This window comes from Bubalus bubalis, chromosome 1, assembly GCF_019923935.1.
Source record: "Bubalus bubalis isolate 160015118507 breed Murrah chromosome 1, NDDB_SH_1, whole genome shotgun sequence".
NCBI classification, from domain to species: domain Eukaryota; kingdom Metazoa; phylum Chordata; class Mammalia; order Artiodactyla; family Bovidae; genus Bubalus; species Bubalus bubalis.
Window position 1 is genome coordinate 101,445,217 of NC_059157.1, and position 17,160 is coordinate 101,462,376.

Sequence of the window (17,160 nt, forward strand, 5' to 3'; positions counted from 1 at the left end):
TAAGTAAGACCACAGTCAAGGCAAGAAATTTCATTAAAATGTGTCATATCAGATTTAACTTTGAAAAATTAAAATCTAGAATGTATACTCAGTAAAAGTAATGCATTTGTTTACCAATGATAAGAAGGAACACTGTCTTCCTTTTGGATAAGACAATATTTTCAACAACTGCTAGGCTATTATAATTCTGTGGGGACTTAAGAAAAACCCAAAGCTACCTTGTGGGATAAGACATCCAATATTCTCTCTTATAAAAAGCCTCATGATTTAAGTCTGCATTTGAAAAGTTTGCCATGAGGATGTTCTGTAGGCATTTCTGCTTGTAATTGCCTCATTGCAGTCTTTAACATTATAAATTAAGGGCCTAGACATTTCATTTTAAGGCACTAACCATATCACTGAAGGGTATAAACCATAAATCAGGAGGGAAAATGCTCTTAAGTTAATTTTATAAAGTATTATCCCACAGCAAATGACCATTATGTGTTCAGCCCTGGGCTGGGGCAGATGAAACTTTAGGACTCTGAGAGTCCTAGCTTGCTCAGGAAAAGCCCTGCCTTTCTTTTTCCTCAATCGAGGCTGAAGCCCGAGCAGGAAGTAAAGTAACTTAAGCCATAGTTTGTATTTGACCATTTCAGACAAAGGTGACTCAGCAGGTGGCAAAACTCTCGAGTACTGAGCATTACCAGTCCTTCCCCTCAGTTTTATGCCCTCTCCCCTTTCAAATGCCCATTGTATTCTTCCTTTTGAGTCCTCTTCTACAGTCAAATTAGGAAGAGACTGGATATACTCATAAGAGGAAGGTAGGCAGCTTTGTGTGATGGTTTAAGACACAGACTGAATTTGAATCTTAGCTCTTTGAACTTGGGAACATTGATTTAACTCTCTGAGCCTCAGCTTCCTCATCTCCATTATAGGAACAGTGATAAAATTCACCTTTAGGGGATGTACGTATAAGAATATAAGGACATTCAAAACTTATTGTACAATACTTGCCTTAAGGGGCGAGGAGTAGGGGAAATACCTTGTCGGTCCTTACAAGTTACACTTGTTCTTTTTACTATGCAGAGCCTTTTTATCTTCCATTTACCTTAGACTCTCTCCTCCAGTCTGTCTTTATAAAATTTCTGAGTACTAAGGATCTAGAATCTATTTTCATGGTGTTCACACTCTTTTTTTGAACCAGTTCAGACCTAACTATGCCCTATTTTTGTAGTCGGGACTTTAGACCCAAGGTTTCTAGTCCAGGCACAGGTTTCTCAACATACTCTAGCACCCAGGACTTTTTTAGGGACTGCTGACTGAGAGTGAGAGTCAGAACAGATCCTGTGTATGGATAATACATCAGCAAGTGTTTGTTGAGCATCTACTCTGTTGAGCACCATGTAAGATTTGGGGGAAACCTCCCAGTCACCTTCTTAGACTGTTAACAGGGAAGGATTTATACAATGGAGTTCATGGACAGAACATAACAATGAGCCTTCAGACCAGATCAGATCAGATCAGTCACTCAGTCGTGTCCGACTCTTTGCGACCCCATGAATCACAGCACGCCAAATGAAATGAGCCTTACTCTCCCAATAATTAGCAAAGAGGAGTTATAAGCAAATAAAATATCAAGTCTTAGGGCATAAGATCCAGAAAGTCGTTATGCATTTAATCTGTATAATGTATAGTGCATCGATCATAATTGATTCTAGATACTAGAAACCTAAGAATTAACTAAAAATTAGTGAAAACAATTTCTCAATTTAAAAGGAAAAGGTTGATTAATATAGCACCCCTATGACATTCACTGAGGAAATGTCCACAGGCTTTTGAGAAACGCTACTTTCTTAAGTACCCCTGTCTTTTATAGAATTCGTAAATGAGTTGAGAATAACAAAGACACAGTTTAGCAGTTGCTGAGCTCATTAACTAGCTAAATAACTATTCCATAACACAAATCTCAGTCTGTATTCAAATTTGTTTCTCAACAAAGTTAGAAATTACAACCTGTCATAACCTTGTAAAATTCACTCATGAATGGTTAAAACCAGCAGTGTTAAATCTGTAAATGCCAAGGGTCTACTATACTAATAAGAGACATTCATGTGAATAGCTTGGGTAATTATTGCAGAGAACAGTAATAATTATATATCTCATTAAACAAGTGCCCAATTAATGTCGTAGTAAATTTTGCTTGATTGGAACACAATCTTTAAGTTGCTCATACAACATAGCCGGCCACTCTCACAACTATTAATAAAAGTGAAAGGGAAATTGACTTCTGGTTCACCGTTTTAGTCATGGTTTAGAGAGGTACTTGATAGGAAAGTAATATCCTTCATGCCTTGAGGAATCCATACTTAGTGAATTATGTATGATAACCATTTCCTCATGTATTATTCCTTTAGTGTGGTAAAATCATATCTGTGGATTAGGAACTCAGTCACTAGAACATAAGTAAGCAATTGAATATTATAGTCGAGAAACTCCTGCGTCAAGGATGATTTTTGTATCACACCAGATTCCAGACTGTCAGTGAATTCCCATTCTGATTCCCTCCGTGTGCATACTCCTGCAAAACTGAATGACGGTGATAAAATGGAAAGGCATAGTTTGTTTTTTTTTTTAAACCAACTTTATTGAGATATAATTGGCATAATACTTGACCCATTTTAAGTGTACAGTTTGATAAGCTTTGCCAAATGTATACATTCATGTATACTATCTCAATCAAGAACATTTCTATCACCTGAAAAACTTCTTATATGTACCACGCACCACACCTAATGTGATTTCTATCACAGAATAATAGTTACATTTTTTATAAAGAATTTCACAGAGGAAGGAAGACAGCATGCTTTTGTGTGTCTAACTCCTTTAGCATAATATTTTTGAGATTCATGTTGCATAAATAAATGTCCTTTCATTGCTGAGTAGTACTCCTAATTTTATGAATATGCCACGATTTGTTTAGTATTCAACTGTAGAGGACTGTTTTCATTTAAGATTTTGGGATGAAAGGAATAAAGACTTTTCTTTTTTTTTGTAATACCTTTTCCTGGTTTTGTTATTAGAATGATGCTAATTTCATAAAAGTAGTTACAAAATGTTCTCTTTTCTCTCACTTGCATAAAGAATTTATGAGTAGTATTAATTCTTTACATGTTTGGTGGAATTTACTAGTGATCCCATTAGGGCTGTGGAAAGAAGGATTTTGTGTCTTTCAAGACATTTCAGGCGGAATCATGACAGTTTATTAAGAAGTTTATTATTCATGCATTCTTCACGTAATCTTTACTCAGAGATTCTCTGGTTTTATAAAAATAGTAAATATGAAAATATTTTGTTATGTCTGGTGTACTATAGGTGGTGGTATAAAGTTACCCAAAGAAGTGATGTGGAAGTTTAGCAGATGCTTGAATTGGGAAGGAAGCAATGGAGGAGATAACTAGGTATTACATACCAGGTATGAAGTTGTAGAGTGCTTAGTTTATCAGTTCAATGGCTCAGTCATGTCCGACACTTTTCAACCCCATGGACTGCAGCATGCCAGGCTTCTCTGTCTGTCACCAACTCCTGGAGTTTACCCATACTCATGTCCATTGAGTCAGTGATGCCATCCAACAGTCCCCTTCTCCAGCCTTCAATCTTTCCCAGCATCAGGGTCTTTTCCAGTGAGTCAGTTCTTCATATCATGTGGCCAAGTATTGGAGTTTCAGCTTCAACATCAGTCCTTCAAATGAACACTCAGAACTGATCTCCTTTAGGATGGACTGGTTGGATCTCCTTGCAGTCCAAGGGACTCTCAAGAGTCTTCTCCAACAAAACAGTTCAAAAGCAGCAATTCTTCGGTGCTCAGCTTTCTTTATAGTCCAACTCGCACATCTATACATGACCACTGGAAAAACCATAGCCTTGACTAGATGAGCCTTTGTTGGCAAAGTAATGTCTCTGCTTTTTAATATGCTATCTAGGTCATAACTTTCCTTCCAGGGAGTAAGCGTCTTTTAATTTCATGGTTGCAATCACCATCTGCAGTGATTTTAGAGCCCCCAAAAATAAAGTCTGCCACTGTTTACACTGTTTCTCCATCTATTTGCCATGAAGTGATGGGAGCAGTTGCCATGATCTTAGTTTTCTGAATGCTGAGCTTTTAGCCAACTTTTTCACTCTCCTCTTTCACTTTCATCAAGAGGCTCTTTAGTTCTTCTTTGCTTTCTGCCATAAGGGTGATGTCATATGCATATCTGAGGTTATTACTGTTTCTCCTGGCAATCTTGATTCCAACTTGTGCTTCACCAGCCCAGCATTTCTCATGATGTACTCTGCATATAGGTTAAATAAGCAGGGTGACAATATACAGCCTTGACATACTCCTTTTCCTATTTGGAACCGGTCTGTTGTTTCATGTCCAGTTCTAACTGTTGCTTCCTGACCTGCATATAGATTTCTCAGGAGGCAAGTCAGGTGGCCTGGAATTCCCATCTCTTTCAGAATTTTCCACACTTTGTTGTGATCCACACAGTCAAAGGCTGGGCATAGTCAATAAAGCAAAAATAGATGTTTTTCTGGAACTCTTTTGCTTTTTCAATGATCCAGCGGATGTTGGCAGTTTGATCTCTGGTTCCTCTAATCCAGCTTGAACATCTGGAAGGTCACGGTTCACATATTATTGAAGCCTGGCTTGGAGAATTTTGAGCATTACTTTACTAGCGTGTGAGATGAGTACAATTGTGCAGTAGTTTGAACATTCTTTGGCATTGCCTTTCTTTGAGATTAGAATGAAAACTGACCTTTTCCAGTCCTGTGGCCACTGCTGAGTTTTCCAAATTTGCTGGCATATTGAGTGCAGCACTTTCACAGCATCATCTTTCAGGATTTGGAATAGCTCAACTGGAATTCCATCACCTCCACTAGCTTGGTTCGTAGTGATGCTTCCGAAGGCCCACTTGACTTCACATTCCAGGATGTCTGGCTCTAGGAGAGTGATCACACCACCGTGATTATCTGGGTTGTGAAGATCTTTTTTGTACAGTTCTTCTGTGTGTTCTTGCCACCTCCTCTTAATATCTTCTGCTTCTGTTAGGTCCATACCATTTCTGTCCTTTATTGAGCCCATCTTTGCGTGACATGTTCCCTTGTTATCTCTAATTTTCTTGAAGAGATCTCTATTCTTTCCCATTCTATTGTTTTCCTCTATTTCTTTGCACTGATCATTGAGGAAGGCTTTCTTATCTCTCCTTGCTGTTCTTTGGAACTCTGTATTCAAATGGGTGTATCTTTCCTTTTCTCCTTTGTTTTTCACTTCTCTTCTTTACACAGCTATCTGTAAGGCCTCCTCAGCCATTTTGCTTTTTTGCATTTCTTTTTCCTGGGGATTGTCTTGCTCCCTGTCTCCTGTACAATGTCATGATCCTCCGGCCATAGTTCATCGGGCACTCTGTCTATCAGATCTAGTCCCTTTAATCTATTTCCCACTTCACTGTATAATCGTAAGGGATTTGATTTAGGTCATACCTGAATGGTCTAGTGGTTTTCCCTCCTTTCTTCAATTTAAGTCTGAATTTGGCAATAAGGAGTTCATGATCTGAGCCACAGTCAGCTCCCAGTCTTGTTTTTGCTGACTGTATAGAGCTTCTCCATCTTTGTCTGCCCTCATAGTCAGCAAAAGAGTCTGAAATGCAGTACTTGGATGCAGTCTCAAAAATGACAGAATGATGTCTGCTTGTTTCCAAAGCAAACCATTTAATATCACAGTAATCCAAGTCTATGCCCTGACCAATAATGCTGAAGAAGCTGAAGTTGAACAGTTCTGTGAAGACCTATAAGACCTTTTAGAACTAACACCTGAAAAAGATATCCTTTTCATTATAGGGGACTATAATGCAAAAGTAGGACGTCAAGAAATGCTTGGAGTAACAGTTTGGCCTTGGAATACAGAATGAAGCAGGACAAAGCTCATAGAGTTATGCCAAGAGAACACACTGATCATGGCTTAGTTTATATTCCCTTATAATCTTAGGAACTGAGAGAGGATGGATGGTCCTTCAGCAGGTAATGAGTTTTAGGTATCTTGTTAAGCTGAAGTTCCAAAAGGTATATGCCCTTTTAGAATTTAAGATGTTGAAGTTTTAATAGATACTATCTTTTAATTTATCTCTGAAGATGGCAGATGCTTGAACATATTGTCATGCCAAGAGGTAGGAATCCATGGCAAATATGCGTGAGAGAGTTGAAAAATGAGAGAACGATAGGGAAGTTCTTGTAGATGTGGGAGTGATCTGCAGTAATTTTCTCTAGGCTTAAGAAAATTGTAGAAGAGGCTGATGGATGTCAGTTGGGGCTAGAAATTGGAGGGAACATGTTAGAGAAACATTTGGGAAGGTAAGAGAATGTGTTTAAAAATAATGTTTAAGGTTTATATATTACAGTGAAAGAGTGTGAGCAAAAGGAAGACATGGAAGGAAGTATAAGAGCATTTTGAGGATGAAATTATGATATGAGAGAAGACCAAAAGGATTCTAATTCAGTAGGGGAATAATGGTTTCAACTGGAACTCTAGTTTGTAGTTTTTCCACTGCCAGAGCAAGCAGAGTGTCCAGTGTGATTGTAGACTTGTTGACAATAGCAACTTGAAATCTTGATTCTGTTTATCACTGAAAATAAACTTTAGTAACTCTTAAAGCTCTGTTTATGGGGTTTTAAAGTCTTATCTAAACAGAATAAAATATAACACATAGTAACATGTGGAGGTTTATTTTTGAGTCAGAGAAAGTAAAAATATTCATTATGATAATACAATTTGAAAAACTAGTTTGTTAGTACCTTGGAAGACAGGAATGAAAATCTACATGACTTTAGTGAATCAGGAAAGTAAGTATGGGTTGTAGCTCAATAGAAATTGTTACAAGATAGTACATGTAAAGTAGGGAAGTCTAAATATGTTTTAGAGATTCAGACTCTCTCAAGGCTTTCTGGGGAAAAAAACACAAGAATAATAATATATACCATGTATCCACCAATTAAAATATCATAGGTTAATTCAGTTTACATATACAAAGCACCAGTCACATGTGAGGTATCATGTAAGACACTTTTCTATATATTCTTGTGATTAAATTTTTTAGAAAGTCAGATATGTAACATTTGGAGTAGTTATGGACTAGCAGAAAGAGAGCGCATTTATCAGCCACTATAAAATTAAGTTCCTAAGGTATCTGGTCAGAAGCTAGATGGCAATACATTACAGAGGCAGGCATCCATAGTCTTGGTCCCTAATGCAGGGCCATCCCTAGGACGTGTGGGACTTTTGTCTATATAAAGAATTTGACTAACTGTTGTATTACAAAATTCATGGACTCATGTGAGGTATAATGATTTATTGATAGAGAATTACACTATTGGATAGAGAATAAGAACTTAACATTTGCTGATTGTCCAGTCAGTGAAGGTGAAGACTGCTCGTGGTGTCCAGGCATCATTTCTTCCTGCTCTGTCCTAGGAACTCTCTTTTCTTGTCCGATATTTTCAAGTGTACTTGCTGATTTTAAATCTCAGGCCATGAGAAAAGGGTAGCAATGCTGTTCTTGCTCATAAAGCTGTGTGTGTATGTGTTAGTCATTTAGTCGTGTCTGACTCTTGGCGACCCCATGGACTGTAGCCCGCCAGACTTCTCTGTCCATGGAATTCTCCAGGAGAGAATACTGGAGTAGGTCGCCATTTCCTTCAGGGGATCTTCCTGACCCAGGGATCAAACCCAGGTCTCCTGCATTGTAGGCAGATTATTTACTGTCTGAGCCACCCATAAAGCCATGGCTCATCTAAAATAGCCAGGAAACAAAAGAAAATGCTAATTTTAATTTTAGGTGTTTTTTTTTTTCTGAGTCTATTTTTCTTGGACCAGGATCAACTATGTAATTTGTAGTCTCAGTGCAAAGCAAAATGCAGGGCCCTTTGTTTAAAAAATAAGATTTTCAGTATGGAGACTGGGTTCCTATATGGACGTAAGAGGTTTGGCCTCACTGAAACGTGTCCTCATATCCTCCTGCCACCCGCCAGATGCTCTGTGGTGTGGAGGGCATGCACTCCTGACCCCAGACTTCCCTGTACCAACACTCAGGCCCCTGGCCAGGGCAGAGGGCAGCAGCAGTCATTGGACAGGGGAAAAGAGGGGAAACTGGGAGGGTCTGGGGGTGGCAGCCAAGAAATCATAGACAAGCAGAAGGAGGCAGGACACCCTTGGGCTGAAGTTATAGGTCCCTGAAGCATGCTCTGTTGTCCTTTTGGCCACGTACAAACCACAAATTCATAATAAAATCATTAAGCAATCTAAGGTGGCAACCACGGAACATTGAACCCCAAAGTGGGACCCTTCTGAGCACAAGGCCCCATGTGATTGGTCCATGGAACAGGCCTTGCCTTGAATTTTTACCATTGTGTACTGTCAATATCAACTGATCATGCCAAAAGCACTCCAGAATCATGCAGAATGTGACGGGGGAACAAATTTGTCACAGATATCTTATGCTTTGGATAACATGGCATATGACAGAGGATATCAAGAATTGATAGCTCATATTTCAGTGAAGTTATTAGTTAGCGATTGACTTATTATTATGACAGACCCACAGGCTAGGGTGTAGGTTTGGAGGAGGATGGCCAGGAAAGGCTCGCTAGGATTGAAAGATAAAAACATTAGGAACTAAAAAACAGATCATGATGTCTACCATAATAGAGGTATAAATAAGAATAAGAACAACAGGAAAAGTAGGAGTAAATAAATTAACTTTGATGGGTACTGCAGAAAAGCCTTTTAGGAAAAAAAAATTGACTTTAGTCTGGCCAAGATTGGTAGTATTTCAAGTGCCAGAGGCTAAGTGGCAGACATTCCAGACTAAAAGGACAGCCTAAGCAAAGACAGTGAAATGAAGAACATGCTGATAGATGTGCCCACATGCTGGGATTTTCAGGCATTCTTTTATTACAGTTCTTGAACGTCTCTTTTCTAGGCGCAAGCAGGGCTTATAAGAATATAGGTTTAGGAATCAGACAAAGCATCCACAACTTACAAGCTGTGTGACCAGAGACACCTTACTTAACCACTCTGAGCCTCCGTTTTAGTCATCTGTAAAATAAAGACCTGGGTTTTACAGAATTATTATAAAAATTAAATGAGGTAATGTCTGTAAATACTCCAGCCAGTACCCTCAGTCCAGTGAAGGAGAAAGCAAATAGATGTGAAAATTACACATGCTGTGAAAATACAGAAAGGAAAGTGACTCTCTGCCTGAGGGTTTTGTGCTCTGCTTCCTGAAAGAGATGATATTTGAACTTGGGGCTGAAAGGTAAGTATGTGTTTACAAGCCAAGGGGAAGCTGAGAAACATTCTCTCAGGCTGAGGTTTAGAAATGATGAATCCCTTTTATGAGCTGTTTGGGGTTGGGAGACAAGGAGTAGCGAGAGGAAGAGAAGCAGACCATATATACATCTATAAATAAAAACAGAATAACATTTCGTTACCACCCCAAACCCCTTTTAGCCGATTCAAAATATCAGACTCTTCCACCAGGAAGAGGCAAGAGCCCTTCTGTGCTGAGTGCTCCCTTGAGTAAGATGCAAACCAGTTTGCATGAGAGCTTCTGTAGGAGATGTTCTGTGCATTTTCTTCCTCTACAAGAAGGCTGGAGCTGAGAGAGAGACAACACTCAGGAAATGCTGTTGCTTTTCCCATCCTCACGTGAAACAGTTTGCTTCATTGGCAGACATTTAACAAGACACGATTGGCTCTTTTTAAAATAGGAGTCTTAGTGGTCTTGGTTGATCTGTTTTATCATGTGCTTTGTAGTGGTCTTGGTTGATCTGTTTTATCATGTGCTTTGTGCTTTAAAGTGCATGTCTTTTTCTGTCTTCTCCCTCCAGACTGAACACTTGCCTCTGCAGACTCAGTTCAAAGAGAGAGAGACTGGAAGTGTCCAGCACCCTGTAAGTAACATAGTCCTCTAATGGGGTCAGCCCAGGTGGAGCCAGTGACCACCATGTTTATTAAAAGATCATTTTATTTCCATGCAACTTCATTTTCTTCCCCTCTGCTATCTGAGCACCTGTACTGTGATTTCGTAAAGTCCTTGAGCTGGTTTATTCCTCTTAGAAGTAATCAAGTTATATGAAACCAATAACCTGACAGAGGATCAGTACCAGTGACAACACAGAGCACCAGGGAGGTTCATTTTATGGTGTCAGCTGTGACCCAGAGTCAAGCAAAGAAGAAAGGTCAAGACAAAAGGCTGTTTTTTGAAAGCATTCCTTATTCTCAGCCATGTTGGGCATACAGTCAGATATTACCTATGCATTCACTGTATCTCTCCCCTGATTCCCCAGTTCTGAATCCCGAGGCTTCTTTTGGTTTGGTTTTGGTTATTTGATTTAAATCTCTATATTGTCTCATGCATGGATTCCAAGCTTGAGCCTTGCTGAGAGACTCCTGCAGTTCACAACCTTGTTTTTCTCCAGTTTACCTTAACTGATACCAGTTCCAAATTTCGAAGCCTGAAACTGACCACAGTCCCCATTAGTCACAGTTTTCTGTTTAGGAGATGCCATCACTTTTAGGTATTATAAGCAACAAGTGACTAGAAAATGATAAGCTGTTGACACCTTGCCATTCAATAAATAGCTTGTGTGTGATGAATTCTGTGCTTGCCTGTTTTCACCCAAGAGCTAGAAAAAATGCAAACAGCTGCTCAACTAATGTAAGCAATGTTTGAATTTTTAGAATGGACTGAATAGCAGGAGATTGGACTGTGAAGATGAGAATCCAGTGGGGGAGGACGGGACTCAGCAGATGTACCCCTTGTATGATCAGATGCGCTACCAAGACGGGAGCCCTGGCAGACACCATCCATATAGCGACCTGGAGGGAGTCTACATCAATCCCCGAGAACATTATGTGTGAAGGTCCTCTTTCTCCAGTGCTGTTTTAACAAATGTTTATTCTTAGATTGGGGGGAGAGAAACTGAGGCCAATAGTTATGATTTTATTCTCTTTCATATAAAGCAATCCCAGTCTAAGTGTATCGGAAGTTGTGATGAATGACTTGGCGCCAAGAGCGAAACGAATTTCTTTCTTTAAGAGTTTCTTAGCCACCAGCTGTGTTTGTGAACTTGACTCTAGCTTTGTGTGTTTCTGTGATGATGGCATTTAACTACTAACACTTGGTCTACAATGGCATGTTCATTTAAAAGTCGAGCATCTGCCTGGGATGACAGCAGTGATTCTCCAGAAAGAAAGGCCCCAGCTGGGAATATTAACCTCACTGGGGCTCAGGCAGACCAGCCTGTTCATTTGTAATTCAAACAGGCAGAAAAAGGAGCTCAGAATCCATCTCACTAATTATGTCATGGAATTTGGGCTTTCCTGACTTGTTTAGTACAGTTAACAATACCTGCTTACAAACAAGAGGCTAAGAGGCATACTTTATTGTTTATCCCAAAAACATAACAAAAGGCAGTTTAAACCTTCAGGTCTGTTGGTTGCTTTTATACTCCTGTGATATTGTACTGTGTTTTCCTTCTTATGGTCTCAGGATCACCAAGGTCCTGAGGGATGTATATTTCTTGCTATCATCGACCTAGTCTTGATGAACTGTGTGCTTACCAAGGTTCTTCTCTTACTCGGTCATTGTTCCCACAGTTCTGTTCTTTGCAGTCCAAATTAGCCTATTTCCCACCTGTTAAAATCTAAAAGCCCTTTCTAAATGGTGGACAGCCTTGAGCCTTTTCCCTCTTTTCTGTGGTATTATATATGACAGGCTCAGCTTTCACTACTGAAATTTCTTTCAAACTAATCCTGTCCACACAGGCTTCAGCTACCCTCTACATTCTTCAGACTTCTTATTGTCCATGTTTTATCTACCTCAGGGGAAAAAAAAAAAAAAAGCCTGATGGAAAAAGCACCATGAAATAATCCTTGCTTTTAAAAGCCAGGTCAAAAATTTGAAAACCTAAAAAAAAACAAAACAAAAAAGCCGCATTAATATGGCCTTTGTGCTAAACCCACATGTGGTCCTTGATCCTTCCTCCCCATCTTTACCTGGTCAATAATAAGAGTAAAGAGATGCTAATAGCAGATATTACAGTGACTGGCTTACTAGTGTTTTCTGCAACATCTTGGTGCCTGCCAGTGTCTGTCTGGAATTTTCTCACTTCCCTTTGCCAACTTTTCCTCAGTGAGCTTTGAAGGTAGCAATTATAATGGGGTGAGCAGAGTGGGGAGCATGGGTACATGTGCAAGCGTCAGTCTCCCGTCCTCACATTTTAGACAAGCATTGCTTTACTGTGTGTTCTGGAAGCTTATGGGTCTGTCACAGATATGAAAACACTGCAGACTTGTCATATATTAGGAAAGAGTGACATAAGCACTGAAATAAAATAGTACACATTTCCAACCTAAGCTTCAAGGGATAGGAGAATATTAACATAGATTTCTACTGGGATACCAAAGATAAGTTATGATTCACATTCCTCTGACTCTATTTCTTGCTTGTGTATTTATTTCCTTTTTTCAGTCGCCTTGCTTTATCAGAAAAATTATCCAAGTTGTTCTACAGTAGTAATACAATGCCACCCTCCTTTACATGGATGACTGGCAATTCTGTTAAAGATTATAGTTGTCATTGCTGTTTACTTGCTAAGTCATGTCCGACTCTTTGTGACCTCATGGACTAGCCAGCCAGACTACTCTGTCCTTGGGATTTCCCAGGCAAAAATACTGGAGTGGGTTGCCATTTCCTTCTCCAGGGGATCTTCCTGACCCAGAGATGGAACCTGCATCTCTTGCACTGGCAGGCAGATTCTTTACCACTGAGCCACCTGGGAAGCCCCAAAAGATGATAGTTACATGGAATCAAAGGGTAAATACCAGGGACCATCATTGCTGTATCACTGCACTACCTCAAAATAAGTTCACTGCCCTTGCTAGCAAGCTGGCCCAGAAAGAAGGTACCTAACTTTATTACTTGAAATCCCATCAGTGAGTTAATGTAACTGAAGGTATAGGGATCCTTGCAATGTCTTCCAGTAGAAAGTTGACTCTAGACAGAGCTCTCCTTGATAAAGAAGTGGTTTATACATACTGGATGTTACAGTGGAAGATACTGAGGTGCAGTCACTCCTTTAGTGAGCTTTAAAAATTGGGGATGGTTTCTTGGGTCCTGGTGGGAAGCAAATTGTTGGATTAGTGTTACAAAAGAAGACCTTGGACCTCAAGGGGAATTGAGATGTCTTCATTGGCACTAGGGAAAGAGATTGGAAGCACTGAGCTTCAGAACCCTTTGACCTGTATTTCTGCCTCCTACCAACAAGTAGCCACTATTGCAAGTTTTTACATTCTTGGTGTAGTTATAGAAAAGAAATCTCAGGATGTAGACAGTTCTTGCAACAGCCAGCTAGTTCAATATCCTCTTTGCTTCTCTGTCAGCTATGATATTTCTTTAACAAACTGGTAGATTTTATAGCTGTTGGCCCCTTACATGGGTCACAGAAGCTGTATAATTGCTTATCCCGGTGTCTTCCATCTGTTCTCTCTAAATACTGAGGGGAATAGAATGGAGCTTTAAAAGGGTTTGATCAACAAGCTCCCTCAAGCAAAAAATGCCATCCAAAATTAGCTTGTTGATCTCTAAATTTGGAGTCTAGACCACTTGAGGATGGACAGTTAAATTTGGAAGTCAGACTCTTCAAGGTCCGTGAGTGAGGCTTAAGGATGTAAGCCACAGCTGATACTAGATACTCTTCCCATAACTGGTTTATTAAAACACACTGAACCAGAAATAAATCCCAGAGTGCTTATCCACTTATGCTTGCAGCTTTGCATTTCAAGGGGGAGTGTGCATGCTCCATCTTAAACACACAGCCTTGATTTTGTAGATAGCCTAACCTCCAGGAGCATGCATCATCGCCGCAATAGCAGATCACCAGATTCTTTGCACACCACACTGAACTAGTGTCAGCATGACTTAGGATTGCTCTGACATAATGGGATAAGAATTTAGATTAATTCTTAAAAGGCAGTGGTTTGTTTTCTCTTCTATGAGGGTTCCTCTATCCTTGGCTTTCTTATATGTTCTATTCAATTTTAGAACATGTAAGAAGGCCAAGGATAGAGGAGCCTGGTGGGCTACAGTCCATGGAGTCACAAAGAGTCAGACATGACTGAGCAACTGAGAACACACACGTAAGAAATAGTGTCAGAATCTGCTAGTTAACTTTGAAGACTCTTACCTGTCCTTGGCTTCCCTGCAACATTCACATGTGTGTGTGGGGGGCGGGGTGGTCAGTTGAAATGAACGTAGAAATGTCAGGGCCTCTACCTGTGGTTTAGTTCTGTGCTTCTCTTGTTCCTGTGCTCAACTGGCAACACCCTTCATCCTTGGGCAGTTTGCAGAAACTGTTGTTTGTAAGCCTGTTCAACTGTGGACTATTCCTGGGTTCATCTTATGGCCCTTGAAAGGTATTTGTGTTCCTTCCATTAAAATTGTTGTAAGCTGGACTTTGTCAGTTTGGTCACTTGCAATTATTAGGTGGTTTGGTGGGCTTCTGACTGATAGCTCAGTTGGTAAAGAATCCGCCTGCAATGCGGGAGACCTGGGTTTGATCCCTGGGTTGAGAAGATGCCCTGGAGAAGGGAAAGGCTACCCACTCCAGTATTCTGGCCTGGAGAATTCCATGGACTGTATAGTCCATGGGGTCGCAAAGACTCAGACACAACTGAGTGACTTTCACTTTCACTTTTGGTGGCTTCCAGTAGATGAGGGCTGTAGGTCTCCTCCCCACAACCTTAGTAGGTGGTATATTACATGGAAATCAGGTTTTAAGCCAGAATCTGCATTATTCATGTACATAAACAAGCAGGCACCAGAACAGACATCCTATAATAGTCAACCTGTCATGTAAGCCTGAAAAAGTTCCCACTCCATTCTTTTAGAGAGACTATCAATAATTTGTGTAAAAGGGCTATTAGAAGTGAATCCAGTAATACTACAGCTGCTTCAATGTCAGGCAGCTTGAATATGTTCAACTTCTAGACCCAGAGCAGGTTAGTAATCTAGGAATCCTAGAGCTAGTGGGCTTGCTAGCACTGTATGCCCTGTTTGTGAAAGGATGGAGTGCCCTGTAGTATTTTTGCCAGTCCACATGCCTTTAACACCATTAATTTGACCACTGAAAATAATCACCTATTAACAAAGTCTCTGGTGCTGAACTCTTGTGGTAGTAGCCTCTGAAGTAAGCTTTTCGAATGCTAACTAACAACCTTTGGAGGGTATATTCTCAACTAGGAAATTTCAAATGTTAACTAAACGCTTCTAGGGTGTACGGTAAGACCATTTAACAAGCGCCAAAATAATTTAAATTACATTCAACATAACAGAATTTCTTAAGGATTCGTTGTTACCACACTTTCACACTGGGATGCACTATATTCACCGCTCTAAAGTCAACCACCTGCGGGCATTTCTCCTTAGTGACAGCCTTTTCCTGCTTAGGATGGGTGTGTGTGTGTGTGTGTGTGTGTGTGTGTGTGTGTCTGTATGCGTGTATGCATCAGAGAGAGAGAAAGAGGGGAGAGAAGCCCACTTAAATTCACAGTTGAAAAAAATTTTGGAGTTCACACATGCAAGAAAACCCTCACATCTATAAACATCTATTTCCGGCCCATTTTATTATCTTGCTTTAGCATTTTTTTATAATACTTTAGCATTATTTCTGCAAAAAGGTTAGAAGTAGGTTCAGAAGCCTTTTTGCCTTAATTGCCAAAATACATAAAGTAGTTTATGTCTAATGTATTTCCATTTATTAGGAAAGGTGTTGTCTAGTCATGTTTGTTTGATTGTGGAAATTTGGAACTACAAGTAGACTAGAATAAAGAGAATGTCAGCAATTCAGATGACACTAAACATCTTTTTATCAAACATTATCAATTGAGACTATGATGTAGACGTTCCTTCTATATTTCAAGGATAAGGGAAACCACCATTGACAAAGAAAAGGATTCTCCATTCCATAGATTGGGAATAAATTCCTTTCATTGGTCCATTCCCCCAGAATATCCCAGCCAGTGTTTGGGGGATAAGGCCATGATGTATATCAAATTACATACCTACATACCGCCCTCACCAAAAGTTCGGTTCAGTCACTCAGTCACGTCCAACTCTTTGCAACCCCATGGACTGCAGCACACAAAGCTTCCCTGTTCATAACCAACTCACAGCTTACTCAAACTCAGGTCCATCGAGTCAGTAATGCCATCCAACCGTCTCATCCTCTGTCGTCTCCTCCCACCTTCAATCTTTCCCAGCATCAGGGTCTTTCCCAATGAGTCAGTTCTTCACATCAGGTGGCCAAAGTATTGGAGTTTCAGCTTCAACATCAGTCCTTCCAATGAATAAAAAAATCAGTCAGGACTGATTTCCTTTAGGATGGACTGGTTGGATCTTGCAGTCCAAGGGACTCCCAAGAGTCTTCTCCAACGCCACAGTTCAAAAGCATCAATTCTTCGGTGCTCAGCTTTCTTTATAGTCCAACTCTCACATCCATACATGCTACTGGAAAAACCATAGCCTTGACTAGATGGACCTTTGTTGGCAAAGTAATGTCTCTGCTTTTTAATATGCTATCTAGGTTGGTCATAACTTTTCTTCCAAGGAGCAAGTGTCTTTTAATTTATGGCTGCAGTCACCGTATGCAGTGATTTTGGAGCCTGAAAAAATAGTCTGTCACTGTTTCCATTGTTCCCCCATCTATTTGCCATGAAGTGGTGAGACTGGATGCCATGATCTTAGTTTTCTGAATGTTTAGTTTTAAGCCAACTTTTTAATTCTTCTCTCTCACTTTCATCAAGAGGCTTCCTGTTCTTCTCTTTCTGCATATCTGAGGTTATTGATATTTCTCCTGGAAGTCTTGATTCCAGCTTGTGCTTCATCCATCCCAGCATTTTGCATGATGTATTCTGCATGTAAGTTCAATAAGCAGGGTGACAATATACAGCCTTGACATACTGCTTTCCCAATTTGGAACCAGTCTGTTGTTCCATGTCCAGTTCTAACTGTTGCTTCTTGACCTGCATACAGATTTCTTAGGAGGCAGGTCAGGTGGTCTGGTATTCCCATCTCTTTAAGA

General features: G+C 40.0%; 1 protein-coding gene across 1 annotated transcript in view; it reads left to right on the forward strand.

Moving 5' to 3' along the window:
- Window positions 1–15,976, forward strand: part of NECTIN3 (nectin cell adhesion molecule 3) — a 148,754-nt gene extending 132,778 nt beyond the window's left edge. Inside the window, exons 8-9 of the mRNA XM_006073960.4 lie at window positions 9,907–9,969; window positions 10,760–15,976. Coding sequence (XP_006074022.1) covers window positions 9,907–9,969; window positions 10,760–10,939 — 243 coding nt within the window. The 3' untranslated portion in view covers window positions 10,940–15,976. The remainder of the gene's footprint in view (window positions 1–9,906; window positions 9,970–10,759) is intronic.
- The last annotated feature ends 1,184 nt before the right edge of the window (window positions 15,977–17,160 follow it).